The sequence below is a fragment of the Muntiacus reevesi genome, chromosome 7, assembly GCF_963930625.1.
Source record: "Muntiacus reevesi chromosome 7, mMunRee1.1, whole genome shotgun sequence".
Classification (NCBI taxonomy): domain Eukaryota; kingdom Metazoa; phylum Chordata; class Mammalia; order Artiodactyla; family Cervidae; genus Muntiacus; species Muntiacus reevesi.
This window is the reverse complement of record NC_089255.1, coordinates 96,337,181-96,350,408: the sequence shown is the minus strand read 5'-3', so window position 1 is coordinate 96,350,408 and position 13,228 is coordinate 96,337,181. Positions and strand designations below refer to the sequence as shown.

The 13,228-nt window shown below is 42.8% G+C and overlaps 1 protein-coding gene across 1 annotated transcript in view; it reads right to left on the bottom strand.

Annotated features, from left to right (window-relative positions):
• Positions 1 to 756: 756 nt before the first annotated feature.
• TTC8 (tetratricopeptide repeat domain 8) overlaps positions 757 to 13,228 on the bottom strand; it is a 55,292-nt gene continuing 42,820 nt past the window's right edge. Inside the window, exons 10-14 of the mRNA XM_065941040.1 lie at positions 8,498 to 8,637; positions 6,999 to 7,173; positions 6,568 to 6,690; positions 3,842 to 3,925; positions 757 to 1,369 (exon numbers count right to left, since the gene is read on the bottom strand). Coding sequence (XP_065797112.1) covers positions 1,253 to 1,369; positions 3,842 to 3,925; positions 6,568 to 6,690; positions 6,999 to 7,173; positions 8,498 to 8,637 — 639 coding nt within the window. The 3' untranslated portion in view covers positions 757 to 1,252. The remainder of the gene's footprint in view (positions 1,370 to 3,841; positions 3,926 to 6,567; positions 6,691 to 6,998; positions 7,174 to 8,497; positions 8,638 to 13,228) is intronic.

Below are 13,228 nucleotides of genomic sequence, written 5' to 3'. Positions count from 1 at the left end.
GTTCCTATTTTAAATTAACTAAGAAAACAATTCATAATATAAAATTTGAACTTAAATACTGAATTGAGTTAGGAAACTTGACAGTGCTTGAGGAATTTCTCGCGAGCCAAACAAGCGGTAGCCTCTCACGGACAACCAGCAGAGGTTCCAGCCTGAAGGGCCGGGGCAGGTGTGACTCGGGGCCTGGCCTCCTCCCCGCGGTGAGATTCATCGACATATTCTCTGAAGTTACTTCCAGCCTCTGACAATCTTATGCTCTGCATTCACACCTCTGTGTTCCATCAGCTAAGCAGCACAATTTATATCGTCAGAAACAAATAGCCGTGAAGTGGTTTTCACAAAGTTTAAAAATGAGAAGTGCCATGGACAGATCCCACAGGCCAAGCAGGACCGTGAGCGGCCCCGCCCCTGAACGCACTTCCCTGTGAGAGGCCGTCAGTGAGCGCTCCACCAACACCGGAGAGCAGAGCCTTCCTAGGATGTTACCACTCTCGGCACTGGATCCCCCAACCCTCTCGGGGCTGACCACGCGGGACTTGTGGCTTATGACTCCACTCCTAGTCCTGACATTCTTAGACTGACAACATGATATCCCATAAATTGCTTCTCAGGAAAAAGCAAAATTGACAATACATTATTTAAAATAAAATTAGGATAATGACTTGATTTCTAAGACTTCATTTCCGGACTTCTGGAAAACGTGTTTCATCTGAAATGACTGAAACAAAAAACTCATGAAAAGTAACAGAAGGATGGTGCTTTATACACATTTATTTAAAGCATAATATATAAGAAAATGTCAAATGTCTCACAAAGCATTTCATAAAAAACAGCCTTAAATACAACCTTTAATTTCTAAAGTCTGTACCAAGGGTAAGTATATAATTTTTAGCCATAAAAGTGCAACTTTAAAGGCAGATTTCACACCTCTTAAGCTACATGCTAGCTAATGGCCAACTAAAGGACATTAGCAATGTGTATTTTTAACAATTTGAAGAAATTCATGAAAATGTTTTGTAAACATTGTAAACAAACATGTACCATATACTGTGGAGGAGGTCACAATCTGCTTACAAACGATTAAATCTTGTCTTTTAAAAATGATGTTATCTTATTATTATTGTACAGTTTTAAACATTCTGGTTTAAATCCCCTTACGTCACCTTCACTAATATCAAGCACAGGTTTGTATTACAAATATACTGCTTTTTCCCTAAATACATATATACGAATATATTTAACTGAGGAAAAATCAGAGCGTAGCAAAATGCTGCTTTAACTGCTCGATTAAGCGTTGCGTGTCCATGTGAGCTGGGAATGCTGCCGCAGACTTCTGAGCAGCAGTATAACTCCTCTGTAGATCTCCAATCTGTAAGGAATAGCAGACCAGAATAAGACCATGGAATGACAACCAGAAAAAATAAGAAATGAATTAAAAAAAAAAAAAACATAGTATCTGCAAAATGTAAAAACCCAAGGTAAATTGCTTGATTGCATTACTTTGATATAAAAATTTTTTCACCTAGATTACAATTCAGCCTTGAAAAAGTATGAAAAAAATAACCAATCATGTAAATAATTTCTGCTCCATTACAGTCTAGTTATGAACTCATAAACCTGTTTTCTTTTCCTGTCACTGATAGTCTCATAAAAATAAATTGACATCTGCATGCTAAAACAGCCAAATCAGTTCAGTCTGTAATTTACCACAGGCCATGATGTTTTGGTTAGATTAATCTCTCTTAAGACAGAAAACCTGAGTAAAAACTATCGTATTTAAGATATAATAACATGCTCTGAGAGGTTTTAAAAGGTTGCTAGCATAATGGCAGGAGAAGGCAATGACACCCCACTCCAGTCCTCTTGCCTGGAAAATCCCCGGGAGAGAGGAGCCTGGTGGGCTGCAGTCCATGGGGTCGCTAGGAGTCGGACATGACTGAGCGACTTCACTTTCCCTTTTCACTTTCATGCATTGGAGAAGGAAATGGCAACCCACTCCAGTGTTCTTGCCTGGAGAATCCCAGGCAAGGGGGGAGCCTGGCGGGCCGCTGTCTCTGGGGTCGCACAGTCGGAGACAACTGAAGTGACTTAGCAGCATAGTAATGTTGGGAAGATATCCGGTTTTTAAAATTCATAAAGGGTATCTCTGATTTTCAATAAACTTTTTGGTAAAATCCAGCCCCAAAGAAAAACACATAGAGCATCTGAGTCCATCTGAATGTATCTTGATTCATGTGTACACTTCTATAAAGAGAGAGCTTTGCAGTGTGTGCACACACAAACAAAAAATACAGATCATTCACTTCTGGTAGTTTTTTGGTAACACACATATGAACCAAAAAGTTATCTTTTCTTTTTTAAATCATAGCATTTCTTTTTAACACAGTAGTTTCTCTTATGGAAGTGTAGACTTTTGCTGACAGAAATATTCCATTTGCATTAAATATCATTAAAATTTAATAACACTCCTGAAAGTAATCACAGCTTCTTTGTGGTTTAACTAATGGGCAGCATGTGCGTGCATGCTTAGCTGCTCAGTCATGTCCGACTCTTTGCGGCCCCATGGACTGTAGCCCGCCAGGCTCCTCTGCCCATGGGATTCTCCAGGCAAGAGTACTGGAGTGGGTAGCCATTCCCTCCTCCAGGGGCTCTTCCCAATCCAGGGACTGAACCTGGGTCTCCTGCATTGCAGGCTGATTCTGTACCGTCTGAGCCTCCAGGGAAGCCCAAGTGGAAGCACAGTGCATTGGGAAACACGTGGGAGCTGGGTGTGAATCCTGAGTCTGCCACTGCCATGGAGCTCCAGAGGTCTTTTGAGTTCCAAAGCCTTGGCTTCCATTAGAACGTAAGCTGCATGACGCAGAAGTTTCTGAATGATTTATTCACTGCTATCGTCTGTGCCTACAACAGCACCTGGTATGTAGCAGTTGTTCATACAAGTTCAACAAGTGGAACATCAGTGGTAGGAAAGAATGCATAGGGAAGGTAAGGGTTGCCTGCATCGCAGGGCTGCTGAGAGAATCAGAGGTATGGAGAGTGCCTGGAACAGTGACCAGCACTTAACAAGCAGTCAAAATGACAGTTCATGAAAAACAGCATGTTTTATCTTCAAAACAGAAAACAGAGTGAATGAGCTCACATTCATGTTATGAAAAGTGATTTTTATAACTTTTTGGGTCCATAAAGAAAGAGCCTTCACATCAGCAAACATTTTTAGCCATTTCCTTATCCTCAAAATTCATCTTCCATGTTAAAGGAAGGCTTGCAAAGAAAAGTTATTAGATGACTTTTCTTTCTTTCTTCTTATTATAAAAGGACACACGGTTTCTTTTAGCTCTTAGATGTTAACTGACTTGTAACAGTATCGGCAGTTGCTTCTCTCCTATATTGTTAGTTGCTGAAAGAGCTTTCACTAATATCCCTAATTTTATAGCATCATGCTAGACTTGGTGACTATATGACCTACAAATGGTACACAGGATTTCCCTGTAATAAACACTAATTACTAAATGCTCCCCAAATCAGGAGTTAATGAGCAGTTTTTCAATGATTAAATGTCATCTTTTAAAATATAAAATAATTCTTCTGCAATCCATAGTGGTATTAAGCTTAACTAATATTCAGTGATAAATATACTTAAAGTGTATTAAACATTCCCTTAAAATGAAGACATATGTGTACATAATAATGAAGTGTTTAGAAAATCATTTTTCTTAGGAAGTTACAGTTAGAATGTCCTTATTTATCTGTACAATTTTTAAAACCAAGGAAGAAAACAAACACACACACAAAAGAAGAAAACAAATAGGTCAGATGATAAATTGATAAAGAGAGAGAATACCTGATCAGAAATTGTTGCAAAGTTAAAATGTGGCTCGTACAAATTGGGTATTAAAGATGATGCAGTTTGTAACAGTGCTTTTGCCTGTTTAGAAAAGAAAAAAAAGGAGAGACCAAAGGCATATGAGCATATATTAGCACTATATTGGTGATTTTTTTTCGGTAGAAGAAAACTTTACCCAGGAAAGGACTTTAAAAAACATGATTCTGTGATAAATATGGATGAATTTCTGTGAAATACAATTTACAGATATACAATTAACTCCTTATATCTTGTCAAAGTTATATTACAAATAAAATGCTTCAAAATATGGAGAAAAGAATAGAATTGACAAGTTATGTGAGAACCACTGTTCTTATAATTTACATTTCAATATGATGTACAACTCAAAATATGGTCCTCTCAATGCTAAAAAAAAAAGTCTTTGCCAATCTAGATTTTGTTGCTGTTGACTGATTTAGTAGCCTTTCAAGTACCTCCTCTAATGCAACAACCAAAGTCATTAAGAAACCACTGCAAACTCAGATCGCCACGTTCGGTGCTGGGCGACAATGAGCAAGCACTTATTATACTGCTGACCTGAAAACGACAGCTGAAGAAAACTGAAAATGACAAGCCTTCCGTTCTCTAAAGCACTCAAAAGACGAAACTCACGGCATCTTTTGCCGCCTACAGGCTCAAAGGCTCCCTCGTTGTAGAGACCACGGAGCGACGTGAGCCTGTACGCTCGCTGTCATCGGCGTTCCTAAGCTGCCAAAACAGCCTTCCGACTTGTAGCTAAACTTCTATGCATGACCCTGAGGACAAATCCTTGAATCTTTTTTTTAAAGGAAAATAAGTTTATATAAGATGGCAGATATTAATTTTATGATTTGCTAGTTTCTTTTAATTGAAGTGTGTGTGTATGTGCTCAGTCTTGTCCGACTCTTTGAGATACCATGGACCACAGCAGACCAGGCTCCTCTGTCCACGGAATTTTCCAGGCAAGGATACTGGAGTGGGTTGCTATGTCCTTCTCCAGAGGCAGTGAAGTATAATTTTTAATAATAGTGAAACATTTCACCGAAACATTTCTAATCAATTGCATACCATAGAGACTACAATAAGTAGGAGGGAAAGAAAATCACCAACAAGGAAACAGAGAAAATCATAAGAAGCACTTGCTTCAGATGCATACAAAGTTCCACGAGAGAAAAAGTTCCCACTTGAGAGCAGTCAGCTTTTGTTTACAGAACACGCAGCCATTCTATTTACTTTGGGGAAGGTTTGTGCAAGGACGGCAGCGTCCACTGAGGTCTCTCTGCCTGTTTTCTCAGGCTTAGCAACACGCTTCGGAGACCAGGCTGGAGGTCATCGTCCCGGCGTGCTGTGTGCCGGGCCTGCGACCTCGGTCAGTTACTCACCCTCTCTAGCCTGTTTCATCATCTCTGACACAGGGAAAGGAGCAGCTGTTTATCTTGAATGTCATTAATACGGTATGAGCGTATTTAGCATTTTAAACTTCCCATTAGGTAAATGATAACAAAATATAACTTATTAAGCATCTATCATGTGACTTTACTATTCCGAGCGCTTTACATGCACAAGAGGCTCACCTTCCCCAGAACCCCTCTAGGTCAGCCGCTGTGATGACTATTTTATTTATCATCTGCTCACTCTACCCACACTAAGCACCTCCGTAGTGCCAAGCAGAGGTTCTGATGCTGAAAACACAGCAGTGAGAACAGAGAAGGTCCCCGCTTTCACATGGCCAGCCTCTGCACCCCACACGCAGGGACTGGAAACATCTGATAAAATGACAGGCAGAGAAGGAGAAAGTACTAGGGGATGATACCGAGGGCTCCTTTAGACTGACGGTCAAGCGGTCTTTCTGAACGGGTGGTAATTAAGCCAAGACCCGAATGGTAAAAAGAAAAGGGTCCCTGTGGGATCTGAAAGGAGTCTATCCCAAAGGCCCCACAGTAGGAACGGGCCCACCCAGCAGCCAGCAACCTGGTGGCAGAGGTGGTCTCAGGGGGTCCCAGAGGCCAGACAACGTGGGGCCCTGAAGGCTAAGGTTTGAAGTTCGAACTATTCACATATTCCGAGGGCAGGGAGGAGCCCTTGGAGGATGCTAAGCAAAGTAGTGATGAAATAACCTTGCTGTTTAAAGCACACCCTTGAGGCTGAGCTGAGGAAAATACATTACAGGGTGCACTTCCTTGCTGATGGGAGTGGAGACAAAGACCATAGCCAGCAGACTCCTGTACTCATCCAGGCGGGCGACGACAGCGGCCTGGAGGAGCGGGCGAGCGGCAGAGAGCTGAGGGTGTGTGCGTGGCACTGAGGGGTCCACTAGAGGCACGGGGTGGCGGGGAAGGGGCAGTTGGAAGAGAGGTCTCTGGGGGGGTGGGAGGGGGTCCTAGGATGTGTAGGGCGGGTGGTCCTAGGATGCAGGCCTGAGCAGCAGGGTGGCAGACGGTGGGGTGGGCTGTGAACGGTGGAATGAGTCACAATGATAGGATAGACTGGGGAGGCGCAGTTTTGCCCTAATAAACGCGAGCGTTCTGTTTTGGACACTGAAAGGTTAAGTGACTTGTCCAAGGTCACGCTGCCAATACTGGGACTCAAACCCCAGCAGTCAGACCCCAGAGCTCGCTTTGAAACTGTCACGTGTGAAAACGGCTGCACACAGCAGCTGCTCTGGGAAGCGAGCAGGCTGTCCGTGGCCCGCAGGGCTGGCCGACCTGTTCCACGTGGCCCCTCCGCATCTCCAGCACGGCCAGGTTGTTGTAGGCCTCCGCAAAGCTGTTGTCGCTCACGAGAGCCAGCCGGAAGCACTGGTGGGCCAGGTTCATGTCGCCCACCCCCTGTAAGAGAAGAGCGCAAACTGCACACACAAATCCGGCCACTTCCTCCTGCCGCCTCCGACCTCCTCGCCCCACACACACCTCTCCTGCCACCGCAGAGAAAACGACACGCCCCGACAAGGAGCCTGGTGTGACCTGTATGTAAGGGGATTACCTGGGGATGTAAAACAAGTGTGGGTGACTCCCAGCAATCTCTAAGTTGGTACAAGGACTGGAACCAAACCTGGATTTCCAGTACGTGAAAACTTCTTCAAAGCTAACATGTGGCTACCTTTCCTAGAACAGAAACTATCAGGGAAACAACGTACCACAGCAATGTGTCCCAAGTTGTACCAGACGGCAGCTACCTCTTCTTCATCTTCAGCCAGAGAAAGGGCACGTTCAAACGAGGTCAGAGTCATATCGTACTGCTGGGCGTAGAAGCAACACAGCCCCAGGTTGTTAAAAAGCGGGCAGTTGTAAACACCCATCTGGAGGACTCGCCTTTTTGAAAAGAACACACACACTCTGGTGTCAGATCAACCTTACAGATATTGACACATTTTTTACAAAGTTAGAAATGAATTTATTTTATCCATTTTTAATAACCTCCAAAGAACAGAAAGTATTATAGTAAGTGAAAAAGAGAATTCAAAAGCAAGTCTTTTGTAATGGTACCAGTCATGAGAAACGTATCCAGAGGCAAAGTCAGAAGGAACTTGTGTAACTATTTCCCCCCCACCCTGAAAAGCTTTGCTAGAGAATCAAAATAATAAATAAATAGTCACATAAAGTAAAACCCCTATACACTTTGGCCTCATGCAACTTTGGGGCTCGGAAGGGGAATTGCTAAGACCTTCTACCAAGTTCGAGGCCTCTGTTCAGCCTCCCGAGTTTTCGGCTGAGTTGGATTCTGGTTCTGGTTACTTGTCTTGTGGTTCAGCCGCATCCAGTGGCCGCCAGGGACCTTCTCCTCAGGAAGACAAGACCGCGGGGGATCCCGATGTTCCCCATTTAGCTTTCACGCTGCAGCTCAAGAACCCTACTGCCCTTCTATGCATCATTAATCCCAAAGGATGAGAGAGTTCAGACAAGCATGTGAAAATCACCCCGCCGCCCTGAGGAACCCGTGATCCGCTCTGGGGGTAGGGGAGTAGAGACAGTTGTGTGTGCACAGGCTGGCATTCACATTATTATCTTTCGCGCTCCAACGTATACTTAGAAAGGACTCCTGTCGGCTGCCAGTTATCTCCCTATATATCACCCAAGGGCTAAGGAGGAAATCATAATTTAAAAATTAACCTCAGAAACCATCTATAGGATAAAAAAGGTATGTGCTCAAAGAACCAGTGAAAATAACTTATTTAGATTTTGCAAACATATTTGAACGAGAGTTAACAATACTTCACAAAGCTGGGATTCTGTTTTAAGGTCCTCATCAGAACTTTAGAGCCTTTACAAATCACATTATTATTTTACCTTTCAGGTCTTGACACTATGTACAGTGGTATTAATGGAGGCAGTGATGTGGAAGCTTCTAGTAACTGCTAAGCTGTTATTGATGACAAAACGGCCGATTCAAATACACTGACATGGTGTTAAAAATAGGCATGTATCCAGGTGTGTTTCTGCAAGACGCTAAACACTTCTGCATTTCCAAATTATTTAAAAATAGCTTGAATAGTCATAAAACATCTGGGTGCTTGAATTTTTAGTCTCACATAGACATGGCCCACACATTAATTCCCTGCATCTTCACTCTATCTTTATCACTTTTCGAATCACATTTCACAGGAAAGCAGTTCTACAAACTGAAGGTAAAGTGCACCTGAAAAACCGGAGAGCTACTTCTGGCTGCTCAGCGTAGAAGTGGTCAATCCCAATGAACACAATGGCTCCCACATGGGTATTGTCTTGTTTCAAAATCTCTTTGTAGTATTCAGTGGCTGACGACATATTGTTCATTTTCTATTCTCCATCAAAAGGGAAGAGCAATACTGTATTAATATTCAACAAGAAATTGTTATGATGATGACTGGTTTACATTGTTTTATTCAACTCGGTATTTTTTCCAATTCAATTATTTATTAAGAGCCTACCACAGCCAGACTCTGTTCTAGGCCCTGGGGACACAATGTGAACAAAAAGATAAAATTACAGTCATCACCCCTCCATCTGTAGTTTCGTACTCATGAGTTTGGTGAGCCACAGATCAAAAATATTTAGGAAAAAATTCCAGAAAGTTCCAAAAAAGCAAAACTTGAGTTTGCTGCACTGGAAATTATTTATATACCATTTACTTTGTATCTCCAGCTATTTACATAGCATTTGTATTGCATTAGGCATTATAAGCCATCTAGAGGTGATTTAAAGTATAAACATGGGGACTTCCCAAAGGTCCAGGGGTTACCAATCCTCCTTGCAATGCAGGGAGTGCAGGTTCAATTCCTGATTGGGGAACTAAGACCCCACAGGCTGTGGAGCAACAACGCCCACGTGCTGCAACAAGAGAACCCACGCACCACAATGAAAGATCTCACATGAAGCAACTAACACCCAACACAGACAGATAAAAATTTTTAAATAAATAAAGTGTAAGATAGATGTGGGCAGGTTATATGCAAATGCTCTGCCACATTATATAAGGGACTTCAGCGCCCACAGATCTTGACAACCCAAGGGTATCCTGGGACCAATCCACCTTGGACACAGAAAGACAGCTACACTATCCTCGAGGAGGTTACATCTGGTAGGAAGACAAGCACGTGAACACTTCCTATCTTAGAGGAAGGCCTTTCAGCTTTTCATCATTAAGTCTGATGTTAGCTGTGGGTCTGTCATACATGGACTTCATTATGTTCAGGAAGGTTCCCTCTATGACCTCTTTCTGGAGAATTCTTATCATAAGTGGATGTTGGATTTTCTCAAAAGCCTTTTCTGGCATCTATTGAGATATGGTTTTAACTCTTCAATTTGTAAATGCAGATATCACATTAATTGATTTGCAAATACTGAAAAATCCTTGCATCCCTGAGGTAAATCCCGCTTGATGATGGTATATGATCCTCTTAATGTATTGTTGGATTCAGTTAGTTACTATTTTGTTGAGGAGTTTTGCATTTTCTCTAAGATCAGGAATAAGAGAAGGAGGTCCACTCTCACCACTTTTATTCAACTTAGTATTGGAAGTCCTAGCCACAGCAACCAGACAAGGAAAAGAAATGAAAGGAATCCAAATTGGAAAGGAAGAAGTAAACGATCACTGTTTACAGATGACATGATATACATAGAAATTCCTAAAGAGACCACAAGAAAACTCCTGGAGCTCACCAATGAAGTCGGTGACACTTCAGGATACAAAAGTATATATAGAAATCTGTTGCATTTCTATGCATAACAACAAACTATCAGAAAGAGAAATTAAGGAAACATCCCATTTACCATTGCATAAAAAACAACAAAATACTAGGAATAAACTTACCTAAGGAGGTAAAAGACCTATACTAGGAAAACTTTGCAACACTAATGAAAGAAATTGAAGACAACACAAACAGATGGAAAGATGCAGCATGTTCTTAGACTTGAAGAATCAATACAGTTAAAATGACTATACCACCCAAGGCAATCTACAGATTCAATTCCATCTCTATCAAAATAGCAATGGCATTTTTCACAGGCCTGGAACAAATAATTTTAAAATTCGTATGGAGACAAGAAAGATTCTGCATAGTCAAAACAATCTGAAGAAAGAATAAGGAGCTGGAGGAATCATGCTTACTGACTTGATACTGCACTACAAAGCTACAATAATCAAAACAGTGTGGTGCTGGCACAAAAAAAGACATATAATAATAGATCAACGGAACAGAGAGCCCAGAAATAAAAACCACATACTTATTATGGTCAATTAAGCTAACACAAAGGAGGCAAGAATATACAACGGAGAAAAGACAGTGTCTTCAATAACTGGTGCACTACATATAAAAGAATGAAGTTGGAAAATTTTCTCACACACACACATATATTCAAAAATAAAGTCGAGGACTTAACCACTGGTGGTCCAGTGGTTAAGAATCTGCCGACTTATACAGAGGACAGGGGTTCGATCCCTGGTCTGGGAAGATTTCATATGCTTCAGGGCAACTAAGCCCGTGTGCCACGGCTACTGAGCCCACATGCTGGAGCCTGTGCTCCACAACAAGAGAAGCCTGTGCACGGTGATGAAGGCAGGCCCTGCTGGCTGCAGCTCAAAACGGACTAAAGACCAAGATGAAAGAGCAGAAACCATAAAACTCCTACAAGAAAGCGCAGGCAGGACACTCTCTGACACACAGCACAGCGCTACTTTTTTCTGGATCTGTCTCCTAGAGCAAAGGAAAAAAAAACAAAAATAACCAAATGGGACCTAAATAGCCTTAAAAACTTTTGCCCAGCAAAGAAAACCACTGACAGAATGAAAACCACTTAATGGATGGGTGAAAATGTATGCAAATTATATGACTGATAAGTGGCTCATATCCAAAATATATAAACAGTTCATCCAGTGCAATATCAAAAATTAAGTAGCCCAATTAAAAAATGGAGAGAAGGCCCGAATAGGTGTCTTTCCAAAGAGGACACGCAGGCAGCACCAGCACTCCAAAGCGCGAGGCTTCACTCAGTGCTACAGGTGCCCAACGTGGCGTATTCATCTACTCGGGCTGCCGTGACAAAATACCATAGTCTGAGTGGCTTGACCAACAGAAACTTATGTTCTCACAGTTCCAGAGGCTGGACGTGCAAAGTCACAGAGCTGACATCACAGAGTTTCAGTGAGGACCTTCCTCCTGGCTAGAGAGGGTCACCTTCTCACTGCGTCCTTGCTTGAGAGAGAGAGAGAGAGAGGACAGACAGCGTGAAAGCGCTCAAGGGCTTTCCGGTATCTTTTTAAAAGTATTTTTACAGTGTTGTGTTGGTTTTTGCCATACAACCACACGAACCAGCCATAATTATAAAAAATCTATCCCCTCCCTCCCGAACCTTCCGCCGCTCCCCTCACCCCAGCCCTCTGGGTCGGCACGGAGCCTCAGGCTGGGCTTCCTGCGTCATACAGCAAGCTCGCACCAGCTACCCATCTCACACGTGGCAGTGTGTAAATCCCACTCTCTCCCTCCCCACCGTGCCCACAAGTCCATCCCCTACATCTGTGGTATGTGTGTGTGTATATATATACACAACGGAGTATTACTCAGCATAAAAAAGAACAAGTTTGAGTCACTTCTAGTGAGGCAGATAAACCTAGAGCCTGTAATAGAGTGAAGTAAGTCAGAAAGAGAAAAACAAATGTCTTGTATTAATGCATACATATGGAATCCAGAAAAATGGTACTCATGATCCTGCTTGCAGGGAAGGAATGGTGTCTTGCCTTATAGAGGCACCTGTCTTCCCTGGTGGCTCAGAGGTTAAAGCGTCTGCCCCCAATGCGCAAGACCTGGGTTCAATCCCTGGGTTGGGAAGATTCCCCTGGAGAAGGAAATGGCAACCCACTCCAGTATTCTTGCCTGGAGAATCCCATGGACAGAGGAGCCTGGTAGGCTACAGTCTGTGGGGTCGGACAGGACTGAGCAACTTCACTTTCACTTTCACTCCCATCATGAGGGCCCACCCGCATGAGCTCATCTAACTCTAATTATCTCCCCAAGGCCGTTTCTAGACACCCTCACACAGGGGGTTGGGGCTTCCAGGTAAGAATGGGCCGGGGTGGGGAGGCAGAAAATTCAGTCTGCCACAGGTGGTAATACCCAATCCAAAGACTCCAGCCCGAGCGGTCAGTTGTTTCAAGGCTCTTGGCTCTATAAAATTGCCGTAGAAGTCTGCATCTGTTAACCTCACACTCCTAGCTTGTCCCCACAACACTCCCCCTTCCCTTTGGTAACCACTAAGTTTGTCTATGTCTGTAAGTCTGTCTCCACTTTGCATACCTGAAACTAAGACAGTATTGTAAACAATTATACTTCAATTTTTTAACATGCCTTAGAATGTTTGCATACTTGATTGATGGTCATGGACTTAATTTATATAATCTCTAGGAATTTTAGGCTGAAACTAACATGTTTCGGGGGGCTTCCCCACCGGTTCAGTGGTGAAGAATATCTGCCTGCCAATGCAGGGGATGAGGGTTTGATCCCTGGGTCGGGAAGATCTCCTAGAGAAGGACATGGCAACCCACTCCAGTACTCTCGCCTGGAGAATCCCACGGCCAGAGGAGCCTGGTGGGCTACATTAGATGGGGTCGCAAAAGTGCTAGGCACGACTCAGCGATGGAATACACACACAATGTGTCTTTGACAACCTTATATGAAGTATTTCGAAGTTGTTATTATAGAATATGTGCTGATATTAAATAAACTTAAATGTACATTTAAAAATCTCATAAGGAGCTATAAACAGCCTCCAAATGGGTTGTACCAGTGTACGCTCCCAGCAATAATGTCCACATGTGACGATTGTTCCTCTACACCCTTGACAATCTTAAATGCCATGAAACTTACTCATCTTCGTTAACCTGATTAAGTAAAAA